Source organism: Choloepus didactylus, chromosome 18 (assembly GCF_015220235.1).
Source record: "Choloepus didactylus isolate mChoDid1 chromosome 18, mChoDid1.pri, whole genome shotgun sequence".
In the NCBI taxonomy this organism is placed as follows: domain Eukaryota; kingdom Metazoa; phylum Chordata; class Mammalia; order Pilosa; family Megalonychidae; genus Choloepus; species Choloepus didactylus.
In genome coordinates, this window is record NC_051324.1 from 10,444,027 (window position 1) to 10,459,444 (window position 15,418).

The 15,418-nt window shown below is 54.0% G+C and overlaps 3 protein-coding genes across 4 annotated transcripts; all 3 read left to right on the plus strand.

The window, feature by feature from the left end:
* The first annotated feature begins 216 nt into the window (after positions 1-216).
* On the plus strand, positions 217-1,965 carry TRAPPC1 (trafficking protein particle complex 1). 2 transcript variants are annotated; one of them, XM_037808895.1, is made up of 5 exons: positions 217-323; positions 434-532; positions 672-742; positions 1,131-1,269; positions 1,593-1,965. In XM_037808895.1, the coding sequence occupies exons 2-5, from the start codon at positions 434-436 to the stop codon at positions 1,719-1,721; spliced, it is 438 nt and encodes a 145-aa protein (XP_037664823.1). In that variant the 5' UTR covers positions 217-323; the 3' UTR covers positions 1,722-1,965. The 2 variants fall into 2 exon arrangements, with proteins under 2 accessions (XP_037664823.1, XP_037664822.1); XM_037808894.1 differs by lacking the exon at positions 217-323 and having other exon boundaries at positions 347-532.
* A 434-nt stretch (positions 1,966-2,399) lies between these two features.
* KCNAB3 (potassium voltage-gated channel subfamily A regulatory beta subunit 3) lies at positions 2,400-8,590 on the plus strand. The gene is given in 15 exon segments (XM_037808892.1): positions 2,400-3,092; positions 4,424-4,467; positions 4,559-4,596; positions 4,827-4,906; positions 6,270-6,286; positions 6,289-6,313; positions 6,397-6,441; positions 6,660-6,703; positions 6,929-7,015; positions 7,275-7,360; positions 7,510-7,630; positions 7,715-7,809; positions 7,913-8,033; positions 8,132-8,220; positions 8,454-8,590. Coding segments are annotated over 15 exon segments (1,212 nt in total). The 5' UTR covers positions 2,400-2,850; the 3' UTR covers positions 8,532-8,590.
* A 4,964-nt stretch (positions 8,591-13,554) lies between these two features.
* RNF227 (ring finger protein 227) lies at positions 13,555-14,800 on the plus strand. Its single transcript, XM_037810868.1, has 2 exons — positions 13,555-14,136; positions 14,241-14,800. The coding sequence occupies exons 1-2, from the start codon at positions 13,614-13,616 to the stop codon at positions 14,294-14,296; spliced, it is 579 nt and encodes a 192-aa protein (XP_037666796.1). The 5' UTR covers positions 13,555-13,613; the 3' UTR covers positions 14,297-14,800.
* The last annotated feature ends 618 nt before the right edge of the window (positions 14,801-15,418 follow it).

Below are 15,418 nucleotides of genomic sequence, written 5' to 3' on the forward strand. Positions count from 1 at the left end.
AAGACAAAGTCTCCCCTCCTGCGCGGTTCTCTGCGCTCAAAACCGTTGGCCGCCTCCGCCCACCGTCCGCAGCCCCGCCTCGCCTTGCTGACGTCACCGGCCCTCCAGCCAGCGCATCCAACGCTCGCGCCACTCCTGCAGGCAGGGAGCCTGGTTACGCGTGCGCGGCTCCGGCGGCCACGGATTGGCTGCGGGAGGAAGGCGGAGTCTGGCGGAGATGCGGGGGCGGAGTTATTGCCCGGGAGCCGCTGCGTGAGGTCCCGGAGGGGCCCAGCTCCGCGGAAGCCGGAAGTGGCTTGTGACGGGCACTGGGAGCAGTTCCGGTGAGTCCAGGGGAGGGGTAGCCGCTTCGGGGGAGGGATCTGGGGCCGAGATCCAGAGCCTACGGATTGGGGGCGGTCGCGGAGCGAACCTCACACTCTCTGCTCTGCAGATGACTGTCCACAACCTGTATCTGTTTGACCGGAATGGAGTGTGTCTGCACTACAGCGAGTGGCACCGCAAGAAGCAAGCGGGGATCCCCAAGGAGGAGGTGACGCAGAGGCCCCCGGCGCAGCCCGGGTGGCCTCGTCTCTCCAAATGCACATAGTCCCGGCCCCTTCTCTCTGAATCCTCACCCTTACCCCGTCTCCCTCAACGACCGAGCGCTAACTCTGCTCTTCTCCCTCCAGGAGTACAAGCTGATGTACGGAATGCTGTTCTCTATCCGCTCGTTTGTCAGCAAGATGTCCCCGCTAGACATGTACGCGGAGTTAGAGGGGATGTTGAGAGAAGGAGGGCTACCTTTGGGCATTTGGGGTTGGAGGAAACTTTATGGAGTGGAGGGACATTGGCTTCCAGAGAAAAGAAGGGGACTTAGAGAGAGGCTGAGTCCGGAGGGAGAGGACTGGAGCTGATAGGAAGGGCGATGGGAAAGGTCTGAAGATAGAGGGACTTAAAAGGAAGTGAGGCTGCGGAGAGGAGGGGGTGTTGCTAATTTGAGAGGTGAAGATGGGAGGTGTCCTCACTCAAGCGAGCTCCTACAAGCAGGGTGCATTTAGAGGCAGAGGGAGTCGACCCTGAGGGGATCGAAAGTATCTCTTTAAGAGAGATTCAGCTCCACTTTCTTAACATCCTCCTCGTTTCTGCAGGAAAGACGGCTTCTTGGCCTTCCAAACTAGCCGTTACAAACTCCATTACTACGAGACACCCACTGGGATTAAGGTTGTCATGAATACTGACTTGGGCGTGGGACCCATCCGAGATGTGCTGCATCACATCTACAGTGCGGTCAGTGCCAGCCCCGGGGACCCTTCCCCCAAAGCTCCCCAACAGCCATGGCCACAAGACCCCCTCAGCATCCTGCTCTAATCCTAAGGCATTATATCTCTACTGAAGTCAGAGTTTTATCTGGGGCCTTTAGGTTCTTAAACATTCCCACCACCGGTTTCTCCTCAGGGAGGGGTTGGCTCACAGTTCTTAGTCCTTGTGCATTCACCAACACCAGCACCACCACAGGAGTCCCGAGGTTATGCTAGGTTTGGAGTTGGGAACAACGAGAAGTGTTCCAAGTCCAGCTCTAACACCCTCCTCTCTCCCCTTCCTCCCAATAGCTGTATGTGGAGCTGGTGGTGAAGAACCCCCTGTGCCCGTTGGGCCAAACTGTGCAAAGTGAACTCTTCCGCTCCCGGCTGGACTCCTATGTCCGCTCTCTGCCCTTCTTCTCGGCCCGGGCTGGCTGAAGGAACCTTCTGGACCCCCACCCCTTGGGAAAACTCGTGTCTGCCTGGGGCCTTTCCTAATGTGTCACCTGAGAACTGCCTCTGCAAGGGGCCCACCACGGCCCTTTCAGGGCAACAGACTGTGTCCCGGAAGGAAGCCCGCAGAAGCCCCTACACCTCCAAAGCAAGCCCTGTCTCCGGTTTTATCCCCTTTGCTTCCTGAAGCAGCGAGAGATACAGAATAAACTTTTTGTTGCCTCCGTGGCCTGAGTGTGTCAGTTTGAGTGGGCTGGTCTTCACCCCCTGAGGCCTGCAAAGAGGCTTTGCCGATGTGTTTCTCAACAGCGGCACTATCGACATTTGGGGATGGATAGTTCTTTGTTGTGAGGAGCAGTCCTCCGTATCGTGGGATCTCAGCAACATCCCTCACCTCCGCTAACCAGACACCAGTAGCACTCCCCCCTCCAAGTTATGACCGTTAAAAATGTCTCCAGACATTGCTAAATGTCCCCTGGGTGACGAAAGCCCTCCCGGTTGAGAACCACCGTGCTGGAGGGACGCTGACCTGCTACCAGTCCCAGAAAGAGCCGAGATCCCGCTCCGTTTCTCGCTCCTGGGAACCTAGACCTGGAGCCGCCGCGCCTCCGGCAGGCGGGGCTTATGCAGATGAGCGGCAGGTTTGGCCGAGAGGCGGGCGGGCCTATGCAGATTAGGGGGCGGTGCCTGCATGTTGATGTGCTGGGTTCGCTGCGGACACTGCTGGGAACCCAGCGGGTCCCGCTGCGGTTCGGCTTGAGGTGGCTCCTCTCTTCCGCCCCCCTGGTCCCTGGGTCCCTGCCCTCCTGGGACCGCGCTCCACCTTGACCCTCATCCATTGGCCTCTCCTACTCCCTCGCTAGTGTCCCCCACACCCGAACATCTCCATTCCCGGCGCCCCCCGGTTTGTCCCCTCCCGCCGCAAACCCCACGACCTCCAGCAGCCCGCCCCCGCGGCCCCCATCCTGCCCGGCGGCTCCCGCCGCAGCCTTCTCGGCCCTCGCGCTCTCCCAGGACTCTCCCGGCTGCGCCCCCGGGTGTCCGCCCGCCGGCTGCCCGGCTCCCTCCTCCTCCCGCCCCTTCGGAGACCCCTCTCCACCCCCGGGCAGCCGGCATGCAGGTGTCCATCGCATGTACCGAGCAGAACCTGCGCAGCCGGAGCATCGAGGACCGTCTGTGCGGCCCCCGGCCGGGCCCCGGGGGCGGTAATAGCGGGCCGATCGGCGAGGGGCACGGGAATCCCACGGGGGGAGGAGGGCTGGGGCCCAAGGCCCGAGCCGCACTGGTCCATCGACCCCCAGCGACCGCGGGAGCCCTTCGAGAGAGCACCGGCCGAGGCACTGGCATGAAATACAGGTACGGGGGCGGCCGGCAGCCTGCACCATCCGCTTCCCCTCCCGGACCCCTGAGGCTTCCTGGGACGGCCGCCAGGACCCCCTCAAACTTCGCGAAGAAGGTCCGGGTTCATTCCTTCTTTTCCTCCCGTTACCGGCCCTCCGATACGTGGTCCATCCCTTGGTTTCCGTCGATACCCCTGGCTACGAGAGGAGAAAGTTCACCAAGCTTGACCGGGTCCTGTCAGGTCCGGGCGCTGCCAGAAGGGCGGGGGATGCACGGATCCCCAGGCTGCGCCCCCCTCAGATCAAGTGTCCTTGGCTCTGCGTCCTGGGGAGAGGAGGGAGGGGAAAGCCTTCTCACTCTGGCCTGCTTGGGGTGACTGACCCAGATACTGCCCCCACCTGCCCCAAGGACCCCTTCAGTGACCTTTCTTGGGGTTGGGGGAGGGGTAGCGGCGCACAGGGGAAGGATGTCCACAACTCTCAACCCCATGCTGAGGGCTAGGGGCCGGTGGGGCCCGGGAACTGGAATGCCGCTGACTTTTATCTCAGAGAACCGCAGATCAGGGGCTCTCCCAGCTCGCAGCTGAGATGAGAGGGACGCCTGCTAGGAGTGAGCCGTGAGCTGAGGTCACTGATCTGACCTGGCTTTGTCACTTGTAGAATGGGATCCCCTCCATGGGGGATTGGGAAGCTGAGCCAACTGCCTAGTGGGGGGTCTCAGGAGGAGGGGGTTCTCTGGGTGGGAGACTTCACAAGCCAATAGGGGAGAGCGTAGGGGAGAGGGGGAACTGGGCTTTCCTGTCATACTCCCCACCAGGGTCTCCTATCTGCCTTTGTTAGAGGTCCATCTGCCCATCTGCCTAGCCTATCTGGGGACCCTTGCCTGCCTGAGTACCAGGACTTGACTTGGTTTACCTTTTCCACCTTGATGTCTGCCCATTGGCACAGCACTCTCTGTCTGAGGGTTTGTTCTCTTATGCACATCGCAATCAGTCACATCTTTCCAGCCCCCCCCCACACACACACACTCCACGCATCCCAGCAAGGACACAGATAAGATCCCATCCAGAAGAAACACAGGGGGGAAACACAAACCGGATGGCATATCTTCAATGCAATAGGAGGGAATGGAGACAATGGATAGTGGCTCTAGAGAAACAGTTATTTGTTCACATATGCTTTCAACAATATTCCCAGGGTCTCTACCCAGTCCTCTACCCAATCCTGGGTCTGGTTTCTTTGTATTGAAACACCCTGAAGTCTTCTCAGTCTGAGAGGAGAGGAGCTGGGGGCTGATAAGCCCCCAATGGAGGCTTTACCTCCTCCTGCTTTTTCTGTATCCTGCAGGAACCTGGGAAAGTCTGGTCTTCGTGTATCCTGTCTTGGCTTGGGTGAGTTATAGAGAATGAGAATTAAGGGAAGGGGGCATTCTTTCATGGTCTGCTTCCTGCCATTCTCACGTGTCCTGCTTCTCTCCTGCAGGTACCTGGGTCACATTTGGCTCTCAGATCTCTGATGAGGTATAAGTGATGGGACCTGAAGCAGGGTGAGGGGCTGTGAGGGAACCAGGGAAGGGGAGATGGACTTGTCTTGGATGGGGGTTGGGCAACAAGCATGGGGAATGGTGGACCTGAGGATGGGGAAAGAAGAGAGAACACGGAGACCAGGGTGGGGGTATGTTGGGGTGGAGTGCAGCGAGCGAAGTAACTGAGAGGCCAGAGGTTGATCTGAACTTCTGTCACCTCCCTAGACAGCCGAGGATGTTCTGACGCTAGCCTATGAGCACGGCGTAAACCTGTTTGACACCGCCGAAGTGTACGCGGCAGGAAAGTAAGGTCTGGGTGAAGAGCTAAGTTATATCTGGAAGGCTGAGAGGACATCAGGGGTTGGTTTTCCCTCTGGGGAACCGTGGGAATTCTGAGAACACTGTGTTTCACCCTTTCAGCAGATGGGCCCCCAAAGCTTTGTGGGAGTTGTAGTCCCAATATCAGTTCCTCTCTGAGAGGGCAGTAGGCATGCTATGCCATTAAAATAAAATAAAACCAACAAGTATATCCTGGGCATCAATTATCTGCAACTATATGATGATTACAAAGTTGAATTTTCAAACACACCACACCATATCATACCCTGCGGCTTCACACCTAGGATCATCTACCTATCCCTCTTCTCCATCTGGCAAACATGTCTACTAATCTTCAAGACTTAGTTCAAATTTCAGCTCCTCCAAGAAGCTTTCATCCAACTCCCAAAGTTGGTCACTAGCCCCCTGAACTCCCAGAGCACTTTATACTTCTCTCTAACACAGACTGGGTGGCATATCTTCAATGCAATAGGAGGGAATGGAGACAATAGATAAACAGTTATTTGTTCACATATTCTTTCAACAATATTCCCAAGGTCTCTACCCAATCCTCTACCCAATGCTGGGTCTGGTTTCTTTGTATTGAAACACGCTGAAGTCTTCTCAATCTGGGAGGAGAGGAGCTGGGGGCTCATGTGACCATATTTGCCACTTAACTGTGAGACTCCTTCTATGGAATGTGTCTTGCTCTTCCCCATGTCATCCTAAGTTCCTACACAGAGCACAGCACCAGTCAACATGCCTTCAAAACACACACAGTCTAAGTGGTTAAACAAACAAAAAAGTCAGGGAGTTAGGAAAGATGAGAACAGTAAAACCTTCCAGTACTAGTCCACCATAACAACTTAGGACTTGTCACAAGGAGGCTCATAATTGTGTAGCCAGTAAAAGCCTGACAAGAAGGACCAACCACAGACTGCGGCAATGAAGAGAACATTTTATTCATGACACAGAATCCAAGCTAAGCTTTGGAGGATGTGTGGGATTTGCAGAGGCTTTGAGATGGGAGAAGGCAATCCAGATGGTTGGATCCAGACAACACAGTATTCTCTACAGTCTGTCCCTCTCCCTCATCCTATTCTACCCCCTCAGCACTGGCAACAGGGCTTGGTACATAGTAAATACACAATAGATAGAAATTTGTTGAATGAGTGAATGAATGAAAACTCTATGATTACACCTCTAGTTCCCAGTTAGTCCAGCCCAGTGGGCTCCTGCTTTATTCTCTACTTTACAAGAGAGGAAATAGTTGATGGGAAAGGTGGGGAGCAGGGGAAGGAACGGATCCACACTGGTGGAGCCAGCACCTTTACATTGTCTGTTTTCCAGGGCTGAGAGAACCCTAGGCAAATCCTCAAGAACAAAGGTTGGAGGTGAGACTGTTTGGGGGGATCACTGGGGACACGATCATCCCAAAGTCCTTTTCTTGCTGGTTCTCCCATTTTCTTTCTTCCAGGAGATCGAGCTATGTCATCACCACCAAGATTTTTTGGGGAGGACAGTAAGTGGCTGCCTCACTCCAACTGGGGAGGAAGGCTGACTACAAAGCATGTGGGAAGGGATATTGGATGGGAATGGGGGCAGCTGTCCCCACATATGCCACCCCAGGTCTGCAACCTGCCTACGAGACCCCATGCAATCCCAGTTGCTCATGGCTCCAGGCCAGCCCTGGTGTCCCACCTTTGTCACATATTCACCGTGAATGACCTTTTCTTACAGGGCAGAAACTGAGCGAGGCTTAAGCCGCAAACACATCATTGAGGGTAAGAATTAGAAGCTGGGAACCAGAAGTGGTTCAGAGTGAAAAGGCTGGGGACAGAAACCTCTCTGAGGCATTGAGAGCATTCTCTTTGGCTCTGGACTGGAGACTTTGAATAGCGGAGCTGGGATACGGGCAGCCATGGCAAGGGGGTAAGGTCTGAATTCTCAGGAAATGGGCTGAGATCTGTGGTGCTTCCCTTCCTTTCCCCACCCCCTCCCATGCCCAGGCTTGCGAGGATCCCTGGAACGGCTCCAGCTGGGATACGTGGACATCGTCTTTGCCAATCGCTCAGACCCCAACAGTCCTATGGAGGGTAAAAGCAGCAGCCCTAACCCCAACAGTCCTTCAAAACTGAGCAGTTCCTCCAAACCCTCAGCAGGAAGCAGCCCTTGCCCAGGAGGCCTCCCAAGCTCCTCAGTGGAGGCCTAGTTCCCAGGACTTGGATAGGGAGGGAGGCAAAGGACAGAGACTCCAGAGATGCCAGGGTCATGGCGGGGAAGGCAGAGGTCTGCACATCTGGAGCGCTGGATCCCAGGGGTGATAGTGAGGGTCTCCCTCTCCCATGTGCCTAGAGATTGTGCGAGCCATGACTTATGTCATCAACCAGGGCCTGGCCTTATACTGGGGGACATCCCGATGGGGGGCAGCGGAGATCCTGGTGAGTATACCACCTCCCTCTCACGGTCCCACAACCTGTTCCCACTTTTCACACAGCCACTCCAATCTCCACTCCGTGGTGGGAGGAAGTGGGGGAGAAGAAAATGGAGGGAGTGCTCTGAACCCCATCTCTTCCCTACCCCAACCCAGGAAGCCTACTCCATGGCCAGACAGTTTAATCTGATTCCTCCAGTGTGTGAACAAGCTGAGCACCACCTGTTTCAGAGGGAGAAGGTGGAGATGCAGCTGCCAGAGCTCTACCACAAGATTGGTTTGCAACCCCCCATATCCTTACCCTTCCCTGGGCCTCACCTGTGGCCTAGATCCCTTTGCCCACACCCAATCCTCTTCTTAGGTGTTGGCTCAGTCACCTGGTCCCCTTTGGCCTGTGGCCTCATTACCAGCAAGTATGATGGGCGAGTCCCAGAAACCTGCAGGGCCACCACCAAGGTGAGATCTGGGAGTTCAGGATGGCAGGACTGGGCTATCTGGGCTGTTTTGTGTGTGTGCGCGGAGGAGTGGGTGTCTTTTGTTGATTCTCCTTGGCCTCCAGGGCTACCAGTGGCTCAAGGACAAAACTCAGAGTAAGGATGGCAAGAAGCAACAAGCCAAAGTCATGGACCTTCTCCCCATCGCTCACCAGCTGGGCTGCACCCCGGCCCAGCTCGCTATTGGTGAGACACATCGCGCCCTGTCTCCACCTGAGATGCTCCCAAACCTATCCTAAGCTCACTCTTCTTCATCTGTTCTTTTCTTCCTTCTCTGGCCCCAGCGTGGTGTCTCCGCAGTGAGGGGGTCAGCTCCGTCTTGCTGGGAGTGTCCAGTGCCGAGCAGCTGATAGAACACCTGGGCGCCCTCCAGGTGAGCTGGGGGCTCCGAGGCAGAACCCCTATCTGCCCCCTTCCCCAGAAGCCACTGTGTCGCTGTCCAGGCAGAGTAGCCCTCTGAGGTCATCACTTTGCAGATGAGGTCTCGGGGTGACAAGGCCAAGCAGGAGCCCAGCTGCGACTCATTCCCTGGGGCTTGCTCTGCTGTGCTGCTTCCTCCAGCCCTCGAAGCCCATGCACTGCCCTCTCCACCACCCCCTTCTCCAGGTGCTGAGCCAGCTGACCCCGCAGACGGTGCTGGAGATAGACGGACTCCTGGGGAGCAAACCTCATCCCAAGAAATAGTCCGTCGGAGCGCAGAGACCCAAATCCGGGGCCGCTGCACCCTCCCAAGTGCCGCTCCCCCCCCACCGCCCCCCTCCCGCTCCCCTCCCGCTCCGGATCCCTCCACACAGCAGCCAAGGCCAGGGTGGCCCCGCCCACCAACGAGTCCCGGCTTCGAGTAGCGATGCGCATGAACAAAGCCATATCTTTCCGCAGTGAGGCTTAAGAGAGAAAGTAGTCCTCCCGCCCCCTGCCGCGTCCTCTTAGGCCTTCTTGCTAATCCCGGGCATGAGCTCCTGGGCCGTCCCCTCTCTGCCACTTGGTCTCGCTCCCTTCTCTCTTTCCGCCTATCGCCGAAGCCCAGGAAAAAACAGGAGATCCAAGAAACACGTGGGGTACCTCAAAAGTGGTCCTTGGAACGTCATCAGGGGGGTAATAACCTAAGAAGAAGTGAGCTGTGATGTCGTCTGGGGACATAGGACATGGGACGTCTACGTTATCCAGTACGAAAAGGAAGCCAGGCTGGTCCTGGCAGGAAGTAAATGGGGATCTTGGGGGAAACCAGGACCCTGCCTTCCAGCCAGCAGGTGGAGAAGGGCTTCAACTAGAACTGGTGTCATACGTGGTCCCTGCGGAGGACGGTGACACAGCGCTGAGGAAGGGAGAGGGAAATTTGATGGCAGGAGTATAGCTTGGCCTGGGGAACGTGGCCACGGTGGCACTCAGGAAACAAAGTTGGGCTATGTTTCGCAGGAAATGGTGACAGGGCAGGGACATGGGGCTGACCTGAAAAGGTCTGGGGATCGGCTTTTAAGCCCTGAGTTGGGCTTCCTGCCTGGCAGGGGAGGATTGCAGTCTTCCTCCTGGCAGTAATCCTAAAGCAATAATTATGACCCCTCTTCTGTAAGACATCCCAGGGAACTGTAAATAAAATCTCAGCTTGATCCTCACAGTGTCTGAAATTGCAGGGAGTTGGGGGGTTAAGGTCTCAGTCCGTCAGATATGGCCCTCTAGCCCCCTACCGTTAGAAACTTCAGATGCCAGCTTTCTCTCCACTGCTCCCTTCCCTCAGTGAGCCAGGCTCTGCTCTTACTCACTTCTCTCATCCAGGACCCAGGCTCCAGATACCCCGGGCTCCAGTTTTCCTCTTTAGAACCCTAAGTTCTGGATTTATGGTTTTGTAGCTCCTCTTCCTATGAACGATGCAGCTGTCTGACACCCTTGCCCTTGCTTTTTTTCTCTAATGCATTTTTTATTTTGAACTTTAACACATATTCGTAACAGTGATAACTTTCAAAGCACGATTTAACAAGTACTTAGCAAATTTCAAAGAATGTCATGGGTCATAATTCAACAACTTAAGCTATTTCTATTACCGTAAAATATACATACAGAAAGGTGTTAACTTTCGATGTACAGCTCAACAAGCAGTTATATAGGTAATTTCAAATATTGTTATGGGTTAGTTCTACAGTTTCAGTTCTTTCCTTATGAAATATAGGGTACATACAGAAAGGTGAAGACTTTCAAAGCACAATTCAATGAGTAGCTATAGAGCAAATTTCAAAGAATGTTATAGGTTATAGTTTCACCATGTCATTTAGCTCCTTCCAGCTATTCTTTTAAAGATCTCAAGGCAGCAGAGAATGAGCTCCTTTGCCTTCTTTGAGGACAACCTTGTCTTTTTCCCTCTACCCATCCTCACCCTTCCTTTATTCCAAAGCTTGGGAGAGCAGAGTAAAACCAATTTCCATAAGTCAGCAGCAGGCCATTTACTGGATTAGCAACAACCTGATCAACTAATGAATACTTACATCCATCCCTATCATCTACTCCTTCTGGAAGACCGTGGAGGAAATAAAAGAAGCAATAACTATGATTAGTTATTCTGTGACAAACATTCAAGAATTCATAAATTCAAAATAGTATTCTCCTCAGTTACCTTAGAGGATGATACACTAATTTTAATGATGCCTCCCCCACTGCTGGATGCGTATTTTAAACTCCTCTTAGAATTACCTTCAGGGGCAGTTTAGAAACCCTTGTACAAAACCTCCCTTTATTGTTACACTTCGTTTGTATATAAACACCACTTACTGTATTAATCACTCACTAATTTAACAAGTATTTATTTACTGAGCCCTACCATAGGCCAGGTCCTATGCCAGGCACGGAGATATGGTGGTAAACAAAACCAGACTTGGAACAACCTTCATGGAGCTCACAGATGAGAGAGACAAGCAATCAAATAACGACCCAAATACAGATGTCAGTTGTCCAAAGTCCAGAGGAAGTCATGCGGTGCTACCAGAGTTGATGATGGGTGTTGGACAGGGTGAGGTTCATTGAGAGCTGAACGAGGAGTAGATGTTAATAAGGTGAAAGCAAGAGGGTGAGGGAGCTAGCATGTGCAAGGTGGCAGATGGGAAAGTGCAAGCCAGGGGTCATCAAAGCCAGGTTGTCTAAAGAGGGAATGGAAGCAGAATATGAGACATTGGTGAGTTCAGAACACAGAGGGCCTGGCAGGGCACTGTGGAATATTATCTTTATCCTAAGGACAATAGGAAGTCCTTTATATCAGCTATTGCTGCAATAAATTACCCCCATACTTAGTGACTTAAAATAACTCTTTATTCTTTTTTTTCACGATGCTGTGGGTTGGCTCGGCAGTTCCTCTGCTGTTTTCACCTGGACTTCAGCATTCAGCTGGAAGGTCTGCTGAGCTGGAAAATCAAGAGGGCCTCATTCGCATTTCTGGCACTTAGTGCTGGCTCTTGGCTGGATAGACTGTGTGTAGAAGGTGGAGAGATGTAGGTAGAGAAGAGAGAGATGTAGGCACGGGGGCGCCTCAGTTCTTCTCCATTGGCCCATCCTCCAGTGGTCTACACCTCCCCATCCATGGTGGTCTCAGGGCAGTGTTCCAAGGGGTCAAAGGCAGGAGCTGCAAGGCCACTCTGAAGGACTAGGCTTCAGAACTCACATAGCATCACTTCTGCCACATTCTCCTGGTCAAAGCAGTCATGTAACCAGCCCGGATTGAGAGGACAGAGAAAGACTCCAGTTCTTCATGGGAGAAGCATCATGTCACATTGCCAAGGAATTTGGGACCATTAAACTACAGCCACATTAAAGGGTTTAAACAAGAGTAGAAGGGTTGTGTGGTAGGACATGCTTGGGTTTGAGGTTTGGAAGGATCACTATAATCAGTGTGGAGAGAAGCCTGAAGAGAGCCAGACTGGCTGTGGATAGACTGGTTAGGAGGCTCCTGCTGAGGTCCAAGTGAGAGATGACAGCAGTTTGGACTAGGTTGTATGTAGAAGGTGGAGAGACGTAGGTGGAGAAGAGAGAGATGTAGGAAGCAAAATGAACTGGGCTTGGTGATGAGTGGGTCAAGGAAGGTGAGGGCAAGGGCGATGTCAAGGATGACACCTAGGTTTCTGGAGTTGGGTAATGGAAGGGGTAGGACACACTGGAAGAGATGCTGGTTTGCAGATAGGCCTGGAGCTTGGAGGGGCCTTGTCTGTTAAACACTTGGGAGCATTTATATAATCAAATCTACCTTAGAAGATGAAGACTTATCACCAATTGAAAATATTAAAAGATGTGAGGAGATCTCTGAACATCTTTCCAAAGAGAAAGTCCAAAAAAGTTTTGAATTACTACAGCATAACTGGAATAAGCAGTTAGCTTTTCCCAAATGGCCACAGGGACAGAGCAACTTGGAAGTTCTGAAATGTCTGTTTAAAAAAAGAATCATTTTTCCTGCTAAACCTCCTCACAGAAGATTACCCTCGAAGTTCTAATGATTCTCCAAGATTTAGTTGAAAACAAAAACAAAAAGCAATGTCTACATTTCCTGTTATATAGCCAGTAAACGCTATGGGTGTAGGGAAGCTAATTTGTATTGACCAAAGGAGATGGGTGTCGCAAATGTTGGGAGTTGGGAAGTTAAAATGAACACAACACAGGCTGGGGGCAGAGAAGAATCTTAATAACAGTTAATACTAATGTGTTTACTGTGTCATCTCACACTGGTCTAAGCACCTTACATATACAAACTCATTCAATCCTCACTATTATCATCCTCATTTTACAGAGGAGGAACCCAATGTCCACAGAAATGAAGAACTTGCTCTAAGTTTCTCAATTTAAGTGGTGGAGTTGTAACTGAAGTCAAGCCAGCTGGCTCCACAGTCTGTGCTCCGACCCCTGGACGACAGAACCTGGGCGGCAGGTCCAGGAGAGGAGGGTGAGGAGGCATGTGGGTCTGGGTGTGACACCAGGAGGGAATGTGGGTTGTGAGTGCCATGTCCTGTTTACCTGTGGGGGAAGTCAGTCCCCTGAGTCACATTGCACGCTGAGCCGCTTTGCTGGAGCCATCATAGTGTGTGGGTGTCCAGGCCTGGCTACTCCGGAAGGAAAGGATTCCCAGCATTCCTAAGGCCATGGTCCTGGATTCTACGTCCCTCTTTAGGCTGAGATGTCAGCTGGAGTTGAACAGTTTGGGGAGAATGGAATTTGGGAAGGCAGCCTTACAAGAACACAGGGAGGTCGTGTATGAGAACCAGAGCTCCTGCTGTACAGAATTGGTTCAGACATCCAGGAGCCCAGGAAAGGTGAGGCAAAATGGGCAGTGTCCCTGGTTTAAGAAATCTGTTTGGGTGGGGTTGTGAAAGAGTGTGAGCAACTGAATGAACAGGTCTAGGGGGGCTTTGGAGACGTGTGCCAATGGCTGACGGCTGGGGCACAACAAGGGACCTGGGGATTCGCACACGGGATAACTAAGGGGCCCTGGCGACGTGCTGGGGGATAAAGGAAGACGTGGAGAGGGGAATGGTGGTGTGCCCCCATGGCCCCAATGCTGGCATGGCCGGGGCCGCCGCCATCGCCTCGCCATCGCTGGCATTCCCGGCCTCGCGCCTTCCCCGCCCCAACGCGTGCCGCGGTGGGGCGTGGCCTGCCCAGGTGTGACACCTCGAAGGGGCGGGGTCTCGCTGTTAAAAGGGGCTAGAGGCCGCGGCGCCGGCCCACAGGGACGGCCTAGCCGGTTCGGTCCACGCAGCTGGCCGCGTACGCAACGCCTTCGAGTCCGCGGCGGGCACGATGCAGCTGCTGGTGAGGGTGCCCTCTTTTCCCGAGCGGAGCGAGCTGGACTGCAGCATTTGCTACCGGCCCTTCAACCTCGGGGACCGCGCGCCCCGCCGCCTGCCCGGGACTGCGCGCGCCCGCTGCGGCCACACGCTCTGCACCGCCTGCTTGCGCGAGCTGGCGGCGCGCGGCGACGGGAGCGGGGCGGCCGCGCGCGTGGTGCGCCTGCGCCGCGCCGTCACCTGCCCTTTCTGCCGCGCGCCCACCCCGCTCCCGCGCGGCGGGGTCACGGAGATCTCCCTCGACCCGGGCGTGTGGTCACTGCTGGAGGAAAAGGCGCGGGCCAGGTGCCGACAGGAGGAGGCGGGGAGCCCGGCAAAGGACAGCGGCGATGCAGGCCGAGAGGCAGACGACGAGGAGGAGGAGGCGAGCGAGGAGGGGGCGGAGCCCAGGGGCGCGGGGTGGCGCGCGCTCCGGCGGCTCTGGGCCAAAGTCCTGGTTCCCGCGCGCCGCTGGCGCCGCCCGCTGCCTAGCAACGGTGAGGGGCCACGCGGGGTGGAGGCGGGGGGGGGGGCGTGGGCAGGGGGTGCCGGGTTTCGGTTGCATCCTCCTGCTGCCACTAACCCGTCTTCGTTCCCCCAGTGCTGTACTGTCCAGAGATCAAGGACATTGCCCACATGACGCGCTGCACGCTGTAACCGAGGAACCGGGAAGCTACGGCAGGAGGAAGGTGGGAGCTGCAGCCTCGGGCGCGCTTTAGTACAGGGGGCTCGTGTCCCGACCGCCCCCTCTCAGATCCGGGATTGGCGCGCCATGAGGGAGTTGAGCCGAGGGCGGGAGGGAACGTCCTGGGAGTTGTTGATACTGAGCTGGGGAGGCTCCTAGACGAACTCGCCCCCATCTACTGACTGTGCCAGCCTTACATCTTCAGAATGGAGTGGCCCAGGGCTGATGCAAACAAAGCCTACGTCGCTGTGGGAAGAGGACTGTTTCCTTTGCTGTGACTTTGGCTTTTTTCCAGGACAGCTTTCGCGTGTGGGAGCAACAGGTCCCATTTTAGCAATCCTATGTCAATGGCTTGAAATTTTTTTTTAAAAGATGGAACGGGAGAGGAGGCTAATTTTCGTGTCATGTTAGTCTCACTTCTCAGGCATATAGGGGAGCTGAGAAAAATAAACCTTTTTTGTTTTGTTTTGTTTTGAGTGCTGGTATATGCCTACTTCTCCCCACTCCCGGCACGATGTTCCTATAATTATGGAGATGCCTCCCTGCCAAAAGATTAGGAGTCTTCATTTCAGAACCTCCCTTCACCTGCCAGGGCAGGTTTCAGAAGGTCCAATGGGCATTTATCTGAGGCCCCTGATTAAGACCTATCAAGGTTAGAAGGGAGAGCCATTTGGTACAGGTAGCAGGTTTGAAAGTTTTGATGTTACCTGTGTTATTTTTACAGTCCCAGGAAAACACTGGCATTACTGAAAAAAAAATGCTCATTACACAATGTTAAACTTGTGTCCCATACTTGGACGTCACCTGTTCTGTGGCATGAATTCTATTGTAAAATCCTGTAAACATCTTTGATGATATAGTCCATCAAGGGCCAGCAGTTGTGCCACCATTGGAAGGGCAGAGCCTCAGAATCCCACTCCACACTTACTGAATCAGAATCTGCATTTTAACGAGAAACCTGGGTGATTCGTGTGTGTGTGTGTGTGTGTGTGTGTGTGAAAATTTAAGCATTGGCCTAGGTCCTAGACCCTCTGGGATATTGCCATCAGTGGATGGAATACTTAGAACACAGCTGGTATAATTATACTATTTTA

Bases quoted from the DNA above. Each gene is read 5' to 3' on its own strand.
- TRAPPC1 (XM_037808895.1), top strand. From the start codon at position 434: ATGACTGTCCACAACCTGTATCTGTTTGACCGGAATGGAGTGTGTCTG. The intron at 533-671 runs GTGACGCAGAGG...TTCTCCCTCCAG, and splicing joins CGGGGATCCCCAAGGAGGAG to GAGTACAAGCTGATGTACGG. The intron at 1,270-1,592 runs GTCAGTGCCAGC...TCCTCCCAATAG, and splicing joins TGCATCACATCTACAGTGCG to CTGTATGTGGAGCTGGTGGT.
- RNF227 (XM_037810868.1), top strand. From the start codon at position 13,614: ATGCAGCTGCTGGTGAGGGTGCCCTCTTTTCCCGAGCGGAGCGAGCTG. The intron at 14,137-14,240 runs GTGAGGGGCCAC...TCGTTCCCCCAG, and splicing joins CCGCCCGCTGCCTAGCAACG to TGCTGTACTGTCCAGAGATC.